Raw genomic sequence first — 19,150 nt, forward strand, 5'->3', positions numbered from 1 at the left:
TAATATTTTCTTATCTCTCTCCAGATGTTTCTGAACTTCAAGAAAAGTCTGTAGCTGCAAGGCAATGAAGATATGGCAGCCAAAGTATAGCGTGTGTGGCCCATGTATTTAGAATATACCAAGCAGGATACAACAAAATAACGTATTTTACCATGATTGAACAACAAGACTTGCACTGACACACATAAATAAATGCAGATATATCGGCCAAAAAACATCAGACGGTTGAAAGTTAAAGAAACTGGACCACCATGTTCTTACAAATCCTGTTCCTAATATGTTCAGTTTGTAATACTCATGGCGTTGCTAGTACTGCATCACCATCGTGTGCCAGTGATGAATACAGAGCGGGACAGCTCTGCTGCCTTGCATGTCCTGGTGGTAAGAGTCCATTAACCCAGCTGTTGTCAAGCTGTTGTACAAAATACTTCAGTATGATTTCTTCAACCAAATCCATTGGTAAACAACATATTTTAACGTTCTTTCCAACAGGATATAGGGTTCGTAGGGATTGCACAGCGACACTCATTACATTGTGCTCAAAGTGCCCCGATGATACTTTCAAAGAAGGCCTTAGTGGACAGAAGCAGTGCTCTGCCTGTACAGAGTGTGTCACAGGTACATCTATATTATTAAATGGAAACGCCCCCAACGCAACCCCCATATGTTGTGTTGTTCATGTTAGTTTTTTCCTATCGTTTTAGGCAATTTACCTAAACCATGTTCACATTCCCTAAACACTTAACACAGTGAGCATACCAGTAGACCATGTGAACCAAACTGTGGTTACTTGCCCCTATGCTAAGATACAAATGCTGGCAATGACGCCTTCTTCCAATTTTCATGGATACCTGCCCCAGTCAATGTTCACTACCGGCAAAACGCTGTGGAACTACAGCATATTTTACCAATGTTTAGATACTCTGTTCAAAACAGTGAACTTTCTGTTCAAAACCTAACAGTAATTTAGATCACTGTAGATGGAAAGATGCTGCATTTGGACAGACAAATGAAGTTACATGTTTGAATAAGAAAAAATATTTAGTTTATAGTTTATTTATTTTATTTTACAGTAATTTAGATTTTTTTCCCCCTGTGCACCATAGTTCTTGGTGAATTGGCAAGGAATTACTTTTTTTACGTAAAAGTAACACTACATACAATGATCTGTACAAAACACAGAGGATAAGTTTTGCAATGCAAAACACCTGGTGGTAATTTCAGCTAAATCTCCAAAAAGTAAAGCACAGTGAAAAAAACTGTTGTGTTTGTGATTTGTTTCTGGATCATATATTACGTACTTACTGTATGTAATTTGCATTACAAAAACTGAAAATTGTTATTCTCAGTTTCTCATAAAACACTTACAGTATTTACTGTATTTACAATTACAGTACATTTACCACACTCAATTGTGACATCTTTTGTGGGAGGTAAACCAACATATGAACACTGTCAGCAGATACTTGGCTTGGATTGTCATACTGTAATATTACAAACTTTATTACTGTAGTCCAAAGAAGTGTTTGTCTGTGTTTTTTCTCTTTTTTTGAAATGCAACACTACAGGAAATCTATGCCAAACTGGAGGACACAGCAACATTTTATATATGCAATTGGCAATGCTTCAAGATGTTAGTGTTTTTTAGGTCATAGTGTTCTGAGAGGAAACATGTGTTAAGTTATGGCAGCATTGTTTGTGGTGTGGTTGTTGTAGTGCATTTTGCACCAAAGGTTAACAGATATGCAGAGGTGTGTGTCTCTAAAGCCCACTGTGTTAAGTGATAGGGAAAAGTGACCATAGTATGGGTACATGACCGAAAACGATAGGAAAAAACTGTAATATCAGAAAATTTGTGTTCATAACGATATCAGAGAAGTTGGGTTGTTCATGTTTAGATCAGAGAAGTTGTGTTGTTCATGATGATACCAGAGCAGTTGTGTTGTTCATGTTTATATCAAAGAAGTTGTGTTGTTCATGTTTATATCAGAGCAGTTGTTGTTCATGTTTATATCAGAAGTTGTGTTGTTCATGTTTATATCAGAAGTTGTGTTGTTCATGTTTATATCAGAAGTTGTGTTGTTCATGTTTATATCAGAAGTTGTGTACTCTCAGGTTGTCTCAGGTTCCTCTGTAACTCTTGTGATTGACAGGTCAGAAGGTGAAGAAGTTCTGTACTCCAACATCAGATGCTGAGTGTGAGACCCGGGATGGATTCTTCTGTAGTGAGTCCGCAGATTTCTGCATTTCTGAAAGTACCCCGCCTACAGTTACCAAACGAGCGAGTCAGTTTTAGCGCCCCCTCCTACGTAGGAAGGGGGCACAGTTGAATATTACCTCCCACTTCCCCACTCCCCTCCAATCAGAGCATAGCTAAGATCTTGTGGACCAGCGGACGAGCAGCTCCGGCGGGGGGACCTCGGCGGCAGCCCTGCAGCTCAGCTCCGGGAGTACCATCCCTTTCTCTGCCGGACTGCCGCTGAGGCCTCGCCGGCAGTCCGGAGGAGGAGACATGGAGACAAATGTAGGCTACCGATCAAACGCCACGTCACAAGGCAACCCTCTCACAAGGGGCATATAGTCAAATTAAATGATTCCATTGCTCTTGTGTGGGAGGTCGCTTTCGAGCTGCCCTTGCTGTCTCCCTCTGATTTTAGTTCAACCATCGTGGTTAGAATGTCCTCATATTGATCAATGACAGAAGACGTTTTTTGTTGCGATTGTTTGCCATAAAGCACTGTAGGCGCTTCGGTGAGGCTGTGATGAAGTTCATTATTTCTTGGACCGTGTCTGGACAGTTACCAACATCCCTGACCTAAGTGGAGTGCACAATCGCCAAGTTGAGAGCGTGGTTTCTGCAGTGAACGTAGAATGCTGCGGGAAACTGTGCTGCGATGGGCGCCTGAACGCTGCGCGCTTTCCCGCTAATTACCAGCACCTTCATAGCGTTTTCACAGTGCCAAATATGCCGTCGTTTGCACGCCTTTTTCGCAGCCAAGAGTTTACACTTCCCGAGGTGAATTGCCTGCTTGAGTTATCAACCCAATTTACCCTCCCAGACCCTACACACATTTGCGGTTTATTGGGTTTCATTCTGATGTAAATGCAACGGCTTCGCGGTTCCAGGGGGGGGGCTTGGAAAGAGGTGCACACAGCGCAGCGATATGATCATGAGCAGTTCTAACTGGAGAGAAAGTGAAATCCGCGAGCTACTGATCATGTGAGAGAAGATTATGCAGTCGCATTAAACAAAGACCTTGAAAGGTGCGATCTTCGAGAGAGACGCTGAGGAACTTTCCTTACAAGAATTTTGTCGGGATAAAGAACAAGTGGTCAGCAACTTATGGTGTTGCTAGTACTGCGTCACCATCGTGTGCCAGCGATGAATACGGAGCGGGACAGGTCTGCTGCCTTGCATGTCCTGGTATTAAGAGTCCATTAACCCAGCTGTTGTTAAGCTGTTGTCCAAAATGAAAATGATGTCTTAAAACAAATCCCTTAGGAAACAGCATATTTTAAAGGTTCTCTCCAACAGGATCTAGGGTTCATAGGGATTGCACAGCGACAACCAATTCATCGTGCTCAAATGGCCCCGATGATACTTTCAAAGAAGACCTTAGCGGACAGAAGCAGTGCTCTGCCTGTACAGAGTGTGTCACAGGTACATCTATATTATCAAATGGAAACGCCCCCCATGCAACCCCCATATGTTGTGTTGATGAGAATGTTGTGTTGTCCATGTTTGTATCAGAAGTTGTGTTGTTCATGTTTATATCAGAAAAGTTGTGGTGTTCATGTTTATATCAGAAGTTGTGTTGTTCATGTTTATATCAGAAGTTGTGTTGTTCATGTTTATATGTAGTTGTGTTATGTACTCTCACGTTGTCTCAGGTTCCTCTGTTACTGTTGTGATTGACAGGTCAGGAGGTGAAGAAGTTCTGTACTCCAACATCAGATACTGAGTGTGAGATCCTGAATGGATTCTTCTGTAGTGACTCAGCAGATAAAGACACATTCTCAGAGGCCACATTGTCATGCCAACCCCACACGATGTAAGTGGAGTTAATTAAATATTCAATACATACAGTACAACAAGGGTATTTTAAAGGGGTCCGATTATGAAAACAACACTTTTCCTGGGATTTGGGGTGTTGTTTTGGGTCTCCGGTGCTCCCACACGCATACAAACTTTGAAAAAAGTCTGTACATGATTTTTTGAGTGAGATATGCATTTCTGAGAGTACCCCGCCCAGTTACCAAACGAGCGAGTCAGTTTCAGCGGCCCCTCCTACGTAGGAAGGGGGCACAGTTGAATGTTACCTCCCACTTCCCCACTCCCCTCCAATCAGAGCATAGCTAAGATCTTGTGGACCAGCGGACGAGCAGCTCCGGCGGGGGGAGCTCGGCGGCAGCCCTGCAGCTCAGCTCCGGGAGTACCATCCCTTTCTCTGCCGGTCTGCCGCTGAGGCCTCGCCGGCAGTCCGGAGGAGGAGACATGGAGGAGAAAGGGATTGCACTCCCGGAGCTGAGCTGCCGGTCTGCCGCCGAGCTACCCCAGCCGGACTGGTGCCGAAGCTTCGGCGGCAGGCCGGCCGCCGCCAAAGCTTCGGCCGCAGTCCGTCAGCTCCGACGGTGTACTCCTGGAGCTGAACTGCCGCCGAAACTTTCCGGCTGCTCCGGCGGGTGTACTCCGGGAGCTCAACTGCGAGCTCCCCACGCTGGAGCTGCCGGACTGCCACCGAGACCTACCCCCTCCGGACCTGCCAGCCTCGGCGGCAGTCCGGCAGCTCCAGCGCGGGGAGCTCGGTGGCAAGTCCGGCAGCTCAGCTCCCGGAGTGCAATCCCTTTCTCCTCCATGCCGCGGTTCATGGACTTCAGAGAGTCAATGCCAAAGTTCCTTTCCCCCAATTCTTCTCAACCATGGCTGAGATATCTACGACTACGAGTCTTTATTTGTTGTGGGAGTACCAGAGACGTCAGACGCAGTCTTTATGATTCATAATATCATCCGAGGCCCACATAGGTTTTGGCCTTGATATTAGACATAATATTATATATAGAGCTCCAGGAGTCCGAAAACGGAAACAATCCCTTCTCCTCCATGCTGTGGTTCACTCTGACAGCTCATTGGTCAATGGGCAGCAGCTCATTTGCATTAAAGCTACAGACACCAGAAACAGCGCATTCTGAAGGGAGTGAAACAGAGGGGAATAGTGCTAGGCACGATTTTTTCCTAAAAGCTATTTCCAGCAAACAGCTTCACAAACAAGTTTTCTGGAACTCAAATACTATGTTTACTTGGTGGTAAAACACCATAATATGTCTCCTTTAAGAATTAGGATTGGGGCCCGTTTCCCAAAAGCATCGTTAGCCTAAGAGGTTCGGGAAGTGCGTCGTACGAGCATCGTACAGTTTTCACACCCTTTCCCGAAAGCATCGTTGGTAACGAACGTCGTCAAAACACTCGTAGCTAACGAGGACTCCAGGGGTACTCTTAGGGTGTTAAGAGCATCGTTAGCCTACTATATCCTCAGCGGCGTCACCAACCGACATTCCGTGTATTGGACGGGTTTTATTAAAACACATTCAATACCACGGAATGCCCAGCTGGCACAGTTTCGCAATACCCCCAAAACAGTGGTTACCTCCGATATATTACTCATAGACTACTGTTATATTTATACAGCAAAGACAGAGACATGTTAGAAGTCAACAACAACATAATTTATTGCAGCAATTTCAAATTCCAAAAATACATCCGCAGCCAAAAATGTAGGCTACCGATCAAACGCCACGTCACAAGTAGGCTACTGTTGCTTTCGTCAACGAAAATGATGACTAAATATAGTCGTCAACGACCCTTTATCACCTGAACGTAAATGCTGGTCATGTGATAATAACTATAATTAAATACATAATGCAATATTGTTAACGAATAAAAACGAGACTAAATGTGTTTTACAAAATAATCCTCATAATAATGTGAAAATGTCTCTTCATTTTCGTTCACCAAAACGAGTTGACAAAAATGTGTTTATTTTATTTATTTCTGGGGCTGTATCAGGTTACGTTACTTCCTGAATCCCCTCTCGTCGAGGCATTATTTAGATTCACGAGACGCAGCTGTGGTGGTAGCGTTAATGAAAACTTAAGGCCCTGTCCACACTAATCCGGGTAAATATAAAAAAATATACGCACAGTGCGTTCAGGATTAGGACTGATATAGCATGTGTCAACCTAGGTCTAATCAATTGTGTTTTAATATCTTTAGCATTCATATTATTGCATTCTATTGTTTTCGTAGGCTAATCTGCTGTTGGCCTTGATGGGGTGGTATTTTAACCCTTTTTAACCCCATTTTCCTGCAACATTCCTGCGTCTCCCCCTCCTACAGAGCCCATTTCAGCACCGTGTCAGTGGACAGTAATGGTACGAACACACCAAACGCGTAACCCGCGTAAAATTTACGTGCGTAACGCAGCTAAAATGTTGCTTGACCATTTTGTGTCAAAAATGGTCCTACGTACGCAGCTACGCGCCTGTGGCTGCGCTGGATTTAGGAGTCCGAGGAAGGAAACCCAAACGCCGCCGTGTTTGGGTGCATGATAGAGCTTGGATCGGGTTAGATTAAATAATCTCAGATATAAATAACAATAATCGGGTTAAATAACTTCACATGGTGTGTCTGGTGTGTTTCCAGCATTCGTAGTGTTGATCAGCAGAGAAATAGTCCGCCAAGACGTTGAGGTTGCTTAGCAACCAGAGACTCTGTCCATGCAAGTGAACGGAGCGTTCCCTCTTCGTCATAACTATCAAACCAAACATCCTTCACATTCACCGAGCGAACATTATGAAAGTAAAATGCACATTTCTCGCCAAAAATGTTTACATAAACGCATTTAATGGCGTAACTATGTTACTATTTCCACCCAGAATAAAGAAAGATGTCGGCCGTATGCTTCTGTGCAAGCGTCACTACTCTCTGCCAGTGACGTCGGGTCAAGCTCAACGCTGATTGGGCAACGCGGCTAATCGTCATGCGTATGAGCGTAAAAAGTTCAATTTTTTTAACTCCTCGCGTACGCGCGTAGGTGCGTACGCGCGTATATATGCGCAGCTCATACGCCGCTAACGCGGGTAAAATGTTGCTTTAGCGCATGTAACGCGTGTACGCAGCTCATACACGCGTAAACCAATGGTTCCCTATGGAAAAATTGCCGATTTTATACGCGTCTATACGCGGGGTACGCGTTTGGTGTGTTCGTACCTTAACAATCCTACAAATGTTGTTAGTGCAGTGCACGCGTGTTAATGTTAAGGGGAGTTTCGGTAAACGCTCCAAAGAAATTTACGATGGTTCGCAAGATCCATCGTGAGAATGATCATACGAGCATGGATCCGTCGTTATCGGGAAACGAGGCCCTGGGCCATCTATCATTTACTGGTGTGGCTTTTTTTTGTCTGTTCTTAAAATATGTACCATATTTATTAATACAAATGTCAGAATAGATATTGTGAAAGTGCCGTTAATGCTTCACAATATTTACAGTGGTAGGCATACGTTTAGGCACCCATGCTAAAGTTGACTAAAATGAGGAATAAAAAATCTTCTTTTGGAAATTGATCTTAATGCCTCAATTAAACAAATGAGGAAAAATCCAACCTTTAGGGACACCAATTTGCTTTGCATGATTTTGAATATTGTATCGTAAATAAGTAAATATTCACCATTAAAATACAGGGGTCATAAGTATGGACACCCCTATGTTAATTCCCATATTAAAGGTTGGGTACGCGATTTGCGAAACGCCAGCAGATTTTGAAAATACACAACTCAAATGGTCCTACCCCCTCCCCTTCAACGCTGACTCTGACTCCACCCATTCCAAGTACCTGGACGCGCAATCATGCACGAGCGCGAACAGAGATGCGCGAGAGCGAGCCAGGCTAGCGTAGGTTTTCGTTTAACAACATGGCACTACATTCAACTGTAACGATCATTTCTAAAAACCAAAGTGGAGATTTCTGAAAACGCCGGTTATGTGTTGTCGTATCAACGGGGAGAAACGGGATTTTAGGTTCTGAAGCGTCACATTATGCACCAGGAAATGCTTAACGTCATGTGAGCGTCCGCTGTACCGTATTGGTCCGAATATAAACACAAACCCCATTGTAATACGACCTATATTTGGAAAAAAGATTTGAAGACCAGATCTTGATTTCATGAATAAATAAATTGTATTAATTGAAATAATATACGAAAATAAAAAGGCATAGAATAAAACACTGCATTGCCACTAAACAGTAGTGCACATAGGCCGTACTGATGTGTACACCAAAGACTTCCTGACACTCCTCTGCCCCGCTGTGTTCGCTCTGGCTGTGGTCGCTCCGAACTGTTTCGGCCCGTGGCAAAGCGAGTCATCCTCGCTGCTGTCCAAGGCATGTTGAGACGCAGCATTTATTTAATGCTCATATGTCCTAGTGCTGAAAAAAGGTTATATGAAAAAGTGTGAGGGTAGCGGTGGTGCGCTAAACTTGTTCTGTGAGCAGCTGGATGTGAACCATGGTGTGAAGGAAGTGAACACAACGATCGATTTTCAACTGTGCGCGCATGCACTGGTGTAATTGAGCTGCGCTGCTATATATCTTTTTTATCAATGTGACGAGTTGCGAGTCTAGTGCAGGCCGGGTTTTTTTTTCCAGCACCCCCTGCTGAGAATACGTTCTCGCGGCTATGGTTGCACCAGATGTTATAAACATTAAACGGTCACATAAATCAATACTATTTTTAGAAAATGTATGTTTGTTTCATATAATTGTATTGGAAGTCCTGGTTTTCACTAGGGTTGCCGCGGTGTGGACATTTTCACACCGAGTAATACACTCGTCTCAACACCGGTATTACCGAGTATAAACGGTATAAACTTTGAAACTAGGTCAACCGCCACACAAGCATCGGTTTTTAGACCCTTCTCGTCCTTCAGTTGCCGCCAACGTTCAAAAGCAGCGCCTAGGATTATTCTTGATTTCAGTTTTTCTCTTTCAGCGTTTTTATTATCAATTACTCTCTGAAAAAGAGTTTTCCTTCTCTTTGCTGGTGGTGGTGGTGGTGGTGGTGGTGGGGATTGTGGCGTCTTGTCTGCCATGGAAATTGTCTTCTACTGCTAGGTCCAAATGTGGATTAACTAGTTCCAGTAGATACCGCAGGATAACAACAAACAGGAGCTTGCTCTGGGTCACGAGCTCTGGGTGGGTCACGAGTACTGCACGAAGGGGTCGCGCGCGGGGCGCGGGGGAGGGGGGGAGGGGGAGTGCAGTACGACCGTTTGATTGACGTACTTACTGTCCAATGAAACTCGGTGGCAATGGATATGATTGGCTGGAGTTTTTCGAGCCCTGCACGTTCCACAGATGATTGACAAGTTTAATTTTCATGTCAGTACTTCTAACTCAGTGGCTGTAAGCGGGTTATGATAAGGATTTCAAGTAATTTTGCAAAAATGGCCAAAAAAGCAAATCACCTATGCAACCTTTAAAGATTGAAAGCCAGTAATTTCATGGATCCAGGATACTATATATCCTGATTAAGTTCCCTTAGCCTTTGGAATTAAAATAGCCCGACATCATCACATGCCCTTCATCATACCTAGAGATTGGCGTGGTTTTATTTCAGTTAGCCTGGTTTGATTTGCATTGAGAAATCATCAGGCTAACTAACAGCTGTTAGGCTAACTGAAAAGAACCATGCCAATCTCCAGGTATGGTGAAGGGTATGTGGTGCTGTGGGGCTATTTTAATTCCAAAGGCTACGGGAACTTAATTGGGATGTATTGTTTCCTGGATCCATGAAATAATTGGCTTTTAAAAAAAAATCTGCCTACCTCTATGGGAATTTAACATATGGGTGTCTATACTTATGCACCCTGTATTTTAATGGACATTTAAAAAAGATTTATTTATTCACGATACATTATTCATTCACAAAGCAAATTGGTGTCCTTATAGGTTGGACTTTTTTGTTTAATTAAGGCATTAAGATCAATTTCCAAAAGATTATTGAGTTGACTTTTTAGTTAACTTTAGCATTTGTGCAAAAACGTATGCCTACCACTGTATAATTTACTATGTAGTAATTTTCTCCAAAGCGGTGTACAGTGAGTTCAGACACAGGGAGGTACAGGTCATTAGGAGCAGGTAGGGGTCAGGCATCTAGCTCAAGAACCTTCCTGAAGGCCTACAGGAAGGTTGTGGACATTGGGGATCGAACCCAGTACCTTTTAAACCTGGAGTCCAACACCCAGTCTACTACTCTTAGAACTAAACGTGGTTTTGTCCTTCTGGTTTCAGATGTGATTCTGTGGGAGGGGTGCAGATGCAACCAGGAACTGATTCAACTGATTCTACATGTATTAAATATGTGGCAATTGCGTTCATAATAATAGGATGCATATGTTTCATCATTTCGTTAGTCCTGGGAGGTAAGCGTTACATTCAACTCTTTATGTATCATGTCACATTCAACTCTTAACATGTATCATGGTTGCATTAACCTTACATTTAACATATTACATTAATCTCTGACAAGTATCATGGTTACATTAAACTCTAACATGTATCATGGTTACATTCAACTAACATATGTATCAGAGTTACATTAAACTAGCATGTATCATGCTTACATTAAACTAACATGTATCATGCTTACATTAAACTAACATGTATCATGTTTACATTAAACTAACATGTATCAGGGTTATGCTGAATGATGGTGACCTCTGTCCTGACATGTGTTGTTTATCACTTCATAGCATTGTTTTATAGATGGCTGAAAATGGAAAGGGATTTAACTGGTAAGTTCTTATTCTACATGTTTCACTTTGTAAATGAGTAACTGATCATTTATTAATATCATGTCATTTGCAAGGGTTACGGACTCACACCAAGTCAAATGATATCACTGTGATTCAAAACATTTCATCTAATTGTGGCAGAGAGTCAGAGCCTACCTAGCAGAGGGACCAGAGTGGCAGACCTACTGAACAACAGCATCTAGATATTAGATTACAGAATTGAGCTATCAATTCTAAGACACAATAAGACACTAGTCTCATAGCTGGGGCAATGTGGCCAGCATAACGTCAGCTCAGTGGCGTTTATAGCGTAGCTCACTGAGTCGTCATGACAACACAGAGCAGGGACAAAGGGTAGAAAGACTTCTGTCCTTGTTTGATCACGATAATGGCAGACGTCTCCCTACACGTATTCAGTCTGTCAAGATGTTCTTCTGTGTAGAGGCTAATTCAGAGTGGAAACCAGGAACTGGTTCAACTGATTCTACATGATTAGAATATATGGAGCAGTTCATAATAATAGGATGGATACGTTTAATAATATCAATCATAGTCCTGGGAGGTAAGGGTTACATTGAACTCTAACATGTATCATGTTACATTAAACTAACATGTATCATGGTTAGATTTAAATAAATGAATCATGGTTGGATTCAACTAACATGTATCATGTTACATTAAACTAACATGTATCATGTTACATTAAACTAACATGTATCATTGTACATTCAACTAACATGTATCAAGGTTATGCTAAATGATGTGACTGCTGTCCTGACATGTTGATGTGTTGTTTCTCTCTATAGAATTGGAAAAACAAATAGATGAGATGGTAAGTGTTATCACTGGTTTGATACAGAACACAATAATATGTGTGAACCTAGCTGGCAGTGGTGGAGTTATTAGATGATGACCAGAGGCGGATTAACACCCAGGCTAGCCTCGGCTGAGCCTAGGGGCCCAGGTGTGCAAGGGGCCCTGGATTGGACACACTATTTTCAATTTTACTTAAAATAAAAAAAGACTGGACTCCTATTGGCCCATAACAAGAACCATTAATAAGTGAAGCAGCTGATTGGCTAGATGTGTGGGCCATGTCATGTGACCAGGTTCATAAAGTCAGTTTGGTTGTAAAGGAATACGTCACGTCTGCTGGACAGCAAAGAGGGCGAATGCCTGAAAAGGCAAAAAGCACAAGTGTTTCCATTTGTCGATACAGCACCCCGACTATTTATGACTTTGCCTCTGACCAATGCCATCGGGGGGCGGTCGTTTAAAAAATGGCGCTAGGTAAAGCTAGACTGAGATCCACGATGGTCTTAAACAGACTGAATCACCGTCTCTGATCTCGCCATTGAAAGCGATATTCTGTGCAAATTGGATTCTCCCAGCCTCATTAAGGAATTCTCTGTCGGTCGGTCGGTCGGTCCACAGAAATACCTGGTCGCAGCAGCTATGGGGAGTTCACCCTTGTTTCTGTATCATTGCTGTTTTAGTGATGGCCGTCTCAATGTGTGTGTGTGTGTGTGTGTGTGTGTGTGTGTGTGTGTGTGTGTGTGTGTGTGTGTGTGTGTGTGTGTGTGTGTGTGTGTGTGTGTGTGTGTGTGTGTGTGTGTGTGTGTGTGTGTGTGCCAGTGCTCCCCGAGTGTGTGCGTGAGGGCCATGTAATATTCCTTTGTTTACACATGGCACTGAATTTAGTTTTGTTCTGCCTGATCAGTAAGGGGGCCTCACAAAGTAGTAGCCTAGGGGCCAATGACCACCTTAATCCACCATTGATGATGACATGTAATCAACCCAATGTTCATATTTGAATCACATTTTTATTTTATTTATAAAGGAAACACCGGAACAGAGGGATATTTGTTACAGTAAGTTCTTACACATTCTTCACTTTGTAAATGAGTAACAGATCATTTATTAATATCCATGATTTTCAAGGCTTACTGACTCACACCAAGCCAAATGATATCGCTGTGTTTCAAAACATTTCATCTAATTGTACCAGAGAGTCAGAGCCTACCTAGCAGAGGGACCAGAGTGGCAGACCTACTGAACAACATCATCTCGATATTAGATTATAGAATGGAGCTATCCATGTATATAAGACACTACTCTCATAGCTGGGGCGATGTGGCCAGTATAACGTCAGCTCAGTGGCGTTTATAACGTAGCTCACTGAGTCGTCATGACAACACAGAGCAGGGACAAAGGGTAGAAAGACTTCTGTCCTTGTTTGACCACGAAAAATGGCAGCCGTCTCGCTACACGTATTCAGTCTGTCAAGATGTTTAGAGGCTAATTCAGAGTGGAAACGAGGAACTGGTTCAACTGATTCTACATGATTAGAGTATATGGAGCAGTTCATAATAATAGGATGGATACGTTTCATAATATCAACCATAGTCCTGGGAGGTAAGCATTACATTAAGCTTACTCAACTCATTCAACTAACATGTATCATGGTTACATTAAACTAACATGTATCATGGTTACATTAAAGTTTAAAGTAACCATGATACATGTTAGTTGAATGATTAAACTAACATGCATCATGGTTATAACCATGATGTTAGTTTAATCTATAGATTTTAATAACATGTATCATGGTTATAACCATGATGTTAGTTTAATCTATAGATTTAAATAACATGTATCATGGTTATTTATAACCATGATGTTAATTTAATCTATAGATTTTAATAACATGTATCATGGTTATAACCATGATGTTAGTTTAATCTATAGATTTTAATAACATGTATCATGGTTATAACCATGATGTTAGTTTAATTTATAGATTTAAATAACATGTATCATGGTTATAACCATGATGTTAGTTTAATCTATAGATTTTAATAACATGTATCATGGTTATAACCATGATGTTAGTTTAATCTATAGATTTTAATAACATGTATCATGGTTATAACCTGACCCTAAACAGACGGGAATGGAGATCCTTTGTTGCTGCCCTACATGCCAGTAGGCATAAAGGGCAGTAAGTAAGTACCATGGTGACATTAGACTAACTAATGATAGTGACTGCTGTCCTGACATGTTACTGTATTGTTTATCTCTATATAGCATTGGGGAAACCACTTGAAGAGGTAAGTGTTATTACTGGTTTGATACAGAACACAATAATATCTGTGACCCTAGCTGGCAGTGGTGGAGTTATTAGATGATGACCTTGTAATGAACCCAATGTTGATATTTTATTCACATTTTTATTTTATAGAAAAAGAAAACACAGGAACAGCAGAGGAAGTTTGATGGTAAGTTCTTATTCCACATGTTTCACTTTCTAAATGAGTAGCAGATAACTTAGATAGAATATATTGAGCAGTTCGTAATAATAGGATCCATACCTTTCATAATATCAATCATAGTCCTGGGAGGTAAGGGTTAGATTAAACTCTGACATGTATCATGGTTACTTTAAACTCTATCATGTATCATGATAACATTAAACTACTGACATGTATTGTGTTTAGATTAAACTAACATGTATCATGATACATTAAACTAACATGTATCGAGGTTAACATGCATCAGGGTTATGCTGAATGATATTGACTGCTCTCCTGACATGTTACTGTATTATTTATCTCTATACAGAATTGATTGATCGATATAATGAGGTAAGTGTTATTACTGGTTTGATACAGAACACAATAATATGTGTGAAGGTTCAAGGAGTTTAATTGTCATTGCAGTACACAACGAAATACAGGTTGACACTCTCTAGCAGCAGTTAGAGTTTAAATGTCTAAATGACACAAAACACAAAAAGACACAATAAGACAATCGCACAAAGACCAAATAACAAAAGTGCTTAAAAAAAAAAATGTAAAAGAATATATATATATATGGATAAAGATTTCACTGGAGGCCACAGCTGAAAAGTGCACAGTACTAATAGTAGACACACACACACACACACACACACACACACACACACACACACACACACACACACACACACACACACACACACACACACACACACACACACACACACACACACACACACACACACACACACATCACCCTGTACATATTGTGCCCATCAAGTCCAGTCTGTTGTGTGTGTGGAGGGGCGGGGCGGGGGGGTTGTGGGGGTTGGAAGCTACTGCTCCTGGAGGAGAGTTGTCCTTAGTGCTTTGTTAGGGGGTTGGGGGGTGATGGAGGCTACAGCTCTTGGGGAAAAGCTGTTCCTTAGTCTTGTGGTGCGGGCCCGCAGTGTGCGGTACCTCTCCCCTGATGGGAGGGGGACAAACAAGGTGTGTCCAGGGTGAGTTTTACCTGTGCTGATTGACCTTGCCTTCCTCTTCAGGCGGTCCCTCTGGGCCCTCTTTACAAGGTTGGAGATGTTAGTAGCCCATGTTAGGTCCTTGGTGTTGTACGTCCCCAGGAGTTTAACAGAGTCCACCCTCTCCACTTCTTCCCCGTTGATGGTAAGTGGGGTCTGCGTGGTCCTCTTGGACCTCCTAAAGTCCACGAGGATCTCATTTGTTTTGGTGGTGTTTAGGACCAGGTTGTTATCCACACACCACTCTGCCATGTGTTGGACCTCCTGCCTATAATTGCACTCGCTGTTGTCACCAATGAGCCCCACCAAAGTGGTGTCATCAGCTCATTTGATTAGTGTTGGATGACTGGATGGGTACGCAGTCATGGTGAAGAGGGTGTAGAGGGCTGGGCTGAGTACACACCCCTGGGGCGCACCGGTGTTCAAGGTTATAGTTGAGGATGTCAGATCCCCTACTCTGACATTCTGTGGTCTGTTTGAAACAAAGTCCAGGATCCATGAGCAGAGTGAGGTGGGGAGACCAAGATGAATGAGTTTGAGGACCAGTTTATGGGGGATTGTGGTGTTGAAGGCAGAGCTGAAGTCCACAAAGAGCACCCTTACATATGTGTTGGGGTACTCCAGGGGGGACAGGGCTGTGTGGAGTGGGATGGAGACAGCGTCCTCTGTGGATCTGTTTGCCTGATGGGCAAACTGGTGGCTGTCCAGGTCCACAGGGATGCGGTCTCTGATGTACGCCAGTATCATCCGCTCAAAGCACCTCATGATTACTGGGGTGAGGGCGACTGGGCGGTAGTCATTGAGGCAGGGAATGCAGAATTTGTGGGGATAGGGACGATGGTAGTGGTCTTAAGGCAGGAGGGAACTGCAGCTTGTTGCAGAGAGAGGGTGAAGATGTCTGTAATAGCTCCTGCTAACTGGTCGGCACATGACCTCAGTATACGGCCCGACACCCCATCAGGGCCAGTAGCCTTGTTGGTGTCAATCCTTCTCAAGGTGGACCTCACCTGTTGGTGCTGAATTGTGTGTGTCTGCTCCTCCCCCTCGCTAACCAGTGTGGTCTTATATTTGTAGTCAGATAGAGTTGTGATGCCTCTCCACATGCTCCTGGGGTCCTTGTTTTCAAAGTGACCCTCAATGCGCTGTCTCTACTTGCCTTTGACCTCTTTAAAGGGGACCTATCATATCACCAGGTGTGAGTGTGATTAGCCATTACAAGCCGTTTTCAAAATGTGCAGCATTGTGACATCACAGGTGGGCGTGGCCACCTAGATGTGTGACGGACAGATGAGCAACGTTTGCTACAGTCCACTGGGTAGGCTGGTAGACTGATCTATCCAGCACACATCTAGGTGGACACGCCCGCCTGTGATGTCCCAATGCTGCATATTTTCAAACCTGCTTGTAATGGCTAATCACACTCACACCTGGTGGTGTGATATGTCCCCTTTAAGGCCCTTTTTTAGGTCTTGTCGGGCAGTTCTATAGGCCAGCCTGTCCCCCGACCTGAAGGCAAAATCTCTCGCCCTGAGCAGCGACCTCACATTACCGTCAAACCAGGGTTTCTGATTAGGGAACACCTTGATGGTTCTGGTGCGCAGTACTGTCTCGGTGCAAAACTGAATGTAGTCCAGGACGTTAGAGGTGTACTCCTCCAAGTTGGCTCCCTGAGAAAATACCTCCCATACTGAGCTCTAAAAACAGTCCTGTAGTGATGTAACAGCTTCCTCACTCCATAGCTGTACTGTCTTCACAGCTGGTTTGGTTCTACAGCAACTGGTTTATAAGATGAAATCAGTGTCAAGGAGATATGATCTGATAATCCGAGGTGTGGGGATGGTGCAGCTTTATATGCCCTCTGTATATTTGTATATACTTGGTCCAGAGAGTTTTTATCTCTTGTTGGAAAGCATACATTTTTGTGGAGTTATTAGAAGATGACTTTTAATGAACCCAATGTTGATATTTTATTTAAATTTTTATCTTATAGAAAAGGGAATCACTGAAAACTGATTGGACGTTAACTGGTAAGTTCTTATTCAACATGTTTCACTGTGTTCATGAGTAACAGATAACTTATTAATATCCAGTGATTTGCAAGGGTTACTGACTCACACCAAGTCAAATGATATCACTGTGATTCAAAACATTTCATCTAATTGTACCAGAGAGTCAGAGCCTACCTAGCAGAGGGACCAGAGTGGCAGACCTACTGAACAACATCATCTAGATCAGGCCTATTCAACTAGCGGCCCGTGGGCGAAATGCGGCCCCTCTTAATTATTTTCCGGCCCGCAAGAGGTTGCATGCAAAAAATAAATAAAATAAAGGAGAAACATAGTTGCATGCAAATCAGGTTTCTCTGTGTAGCCGGTGATACTAGCCAGTATCAGTACCCCACAATCAGGAACTGGCATCACTTATTCTGACAATGTTTGGCTCAACCGATACGTGTGAGTCTAGCTTTTCTCATATGAATGCCATCAGAACAAGGGCACGTTGCTCCGTGACCTATGAGAAGCTGCATGAGTGTCTCAGGATGAGCCAAACTAGGCAAACAAGGCAGTGCAATCTTTCCCACTGACTCTTTGGCTCAAAATGTCTCATATGTACAGTAGTTCTGTTTTGTGATGATTCAAACAACATTGTTTAATTCTAAATACGTGTCCAAAATATTTGAGAACAAAATCTTTTATTATGATACGATTAAAAGTGAAGAAGGAAGGAATGCGTCTAACAAGTTTATTCCATGTAGTAGTACTATATATATTAAGTTACCACTACTTTAAGTACGATTTATTTGTAGCGATTCATTCACGTAGTTTTACTCTGTGTGGCCCAAACCCCCAGTGGTTTTCCTTTTTGGCCCACTTGTTAAGGAGGTTGAATAGCCCTGATCTAGATATAAGATTATAGAATGGAGCTATCCATGTATATAAGACACTACTCTCATAGCTGGGGCGATGTGGCCAGCATAACGTCAGCTCAGTGGCGTTTACAACGTAGCTCACTGAGTCGTCATGACAACACAGAGCAGGGACAAAGGGTAGAAAGACTTCTGTCCTTGTTTGACCACGATAATGGCAGCTGTCTCCCTACACGTATTCAGTCCGTCAAGATGTTCTTCTGTGTAGAGGCTAATTCAGAGTGGAAACCAGGAACTGGTTCAACTGATTCTACATGATTAGAATACATGGAGCAGTTCATAATAATAGGATGGATACGTTTAATAATATCAATCATAGTCCTGGGAGGTAAGGGTTACATTGAACTCTATCATGTATCATGTTACATTAAACTAACATGTATCATAGTTACAATAAACTAACATGTATCATGGTTAGATTTAAATAACATGATTCATGGTTGGATTCAACTAACATGTATCATGTTACATTAAACTAACATGTATCATGGTTACATTAAACTAACATGTATCATGGTTACATTAAACTAACATGTATCATGGTTACATTAAACTAACATGTATCAGGGTTATGCTGAATGATGTGACTGCTGTCCTGACATGTTGATGTGTTGTTTCTCTCTATAGAATTGGAAAAAGAAATAGATGAGATGGTAAGTGTTATTACTGGTTTGATACAGAACACAATAACATGTGTGAACCTAGCTGGCAGTGGTGGAGTTATTAGATGATGACCAGAGGCGGATTAACCCCCAGGCTAGCCTCGGCTGAGCCTAGGGGCCCAGGTGTGCAAGGGGCCCTGGATTGGCCAGACTATTTTCAATTTTACTTAAATAAAAAAAAAAGACTTGACTCCTATTGGCCCATAACAAGAACAATTAAAGAGTGAAGCAGCTGATTGGGTAGATGTGTGGGCCATGTCATGTGACCAGGGACATTAACCCTCATAGGGTGTTCGTGTTTTTGTTACACAGGAGGTGCTGCTGGGTCTGGTGGACCCATTGCATTTTAGGCCTTTTAATTCAACATAATCTAACTTTTTTTTTTAAATACTCA

General features: G+C 42.5%; 3 protein-coding genes across 5 annotated transcripts in view; all 3 read left to right on the top strand.

The window, feature by feature from the left end:
• The window catches only part of LOC130385898 (tumor necrosis factor receptor superfamily member 23-like), a 71,132-nt gene that overhangs the window by 29,515 nt on the left and 22,467 nt on the right, over positions 1-19,150 (top strand). The gene's annotated exons all lie outside the window — the stretch shown is intronic.
• The window catches only part of LOC130385923 (tumor necrosis factor receptor superfamily member 5-like), a 59,405-nt gene that overhangs the window by 29,485 nt on the left and 10,770 nt on the right, over positions 1-19,150 (top strand). For all 3 annotated transcript variants that reach the window (XM_056594721.1, XM_056594710.1, XM_056594716.1), the window contains 14 exons: positions 25-381; positions 493-618; positions 2,154-2,225; positions 3,536-3,661; positions 3,920-4,052; positions 10,351-10,481; positions 10,812-10,853; positions 11,660-11,685; positions 12,694-12,724; positions 13,941-13,963; positions 14,095-14,131; positions 14,475-14,497; positions 17,159-17,195; positions 18,722-18,747. In XM_056594721.1, coding sequence (XP_056450696.1) covers positions 252-381; positions 493-618; positions 2,154-2,225; positions 3,536-3,661; positions 3,920-4,052; positions 10,351-10,481; positions 10,812-10,853; positions 11,660-11,685; positions 12,694-12,724; positions 13,941-13,963; positions 14,095-14,131; positions 14,475-14,497; positions 17,159-17,195; positions 18,722-18,747 — 963 coding nt within the window. In that variant the 5' untranslated portion in view covers positions 25-251. The remainder of the gene's footprint in view (positions 1-24; positions 382-492; positions 619-2,153; positions 2,226-3,535; positions 3,662-3,919; positions 4,053-10,350; positions 10,482-10,811; positions 10,854-11,659; positions 11,686-12,693; positions 12,725-13,940; positions 13,964-14,094; positions 14,132-14,474; positions 14,498-17,158; positions 17,196-18,721; positions 18,748-19,150) is intronic.
• The window catches only part of LOC130385951 (tumor necrosis factor receptor superfamily member 23-like), a 113,993-nt gene that overhangs the window by 3,943 nt on the left and 90,900 nt on the right, over positions 1-19,150 (top strand). The window lies entirely within an intron of this gene.

Source organism: Gadus chalcogrammus, chromosome 1 (genome assembly GCF_026213295.1).
Source record: "Gadus chalcogrammus isolate NIFS_2021 chromosome 1, NIFS_Gcha_1.0, whole genome shotgun sequence".
Lineage (NCBI taxonomy): Eukaryota > Metazoa > Chordata > Actinopteri > Gadiformes > Gadidae > Gadus > Gadus chalcogrammus.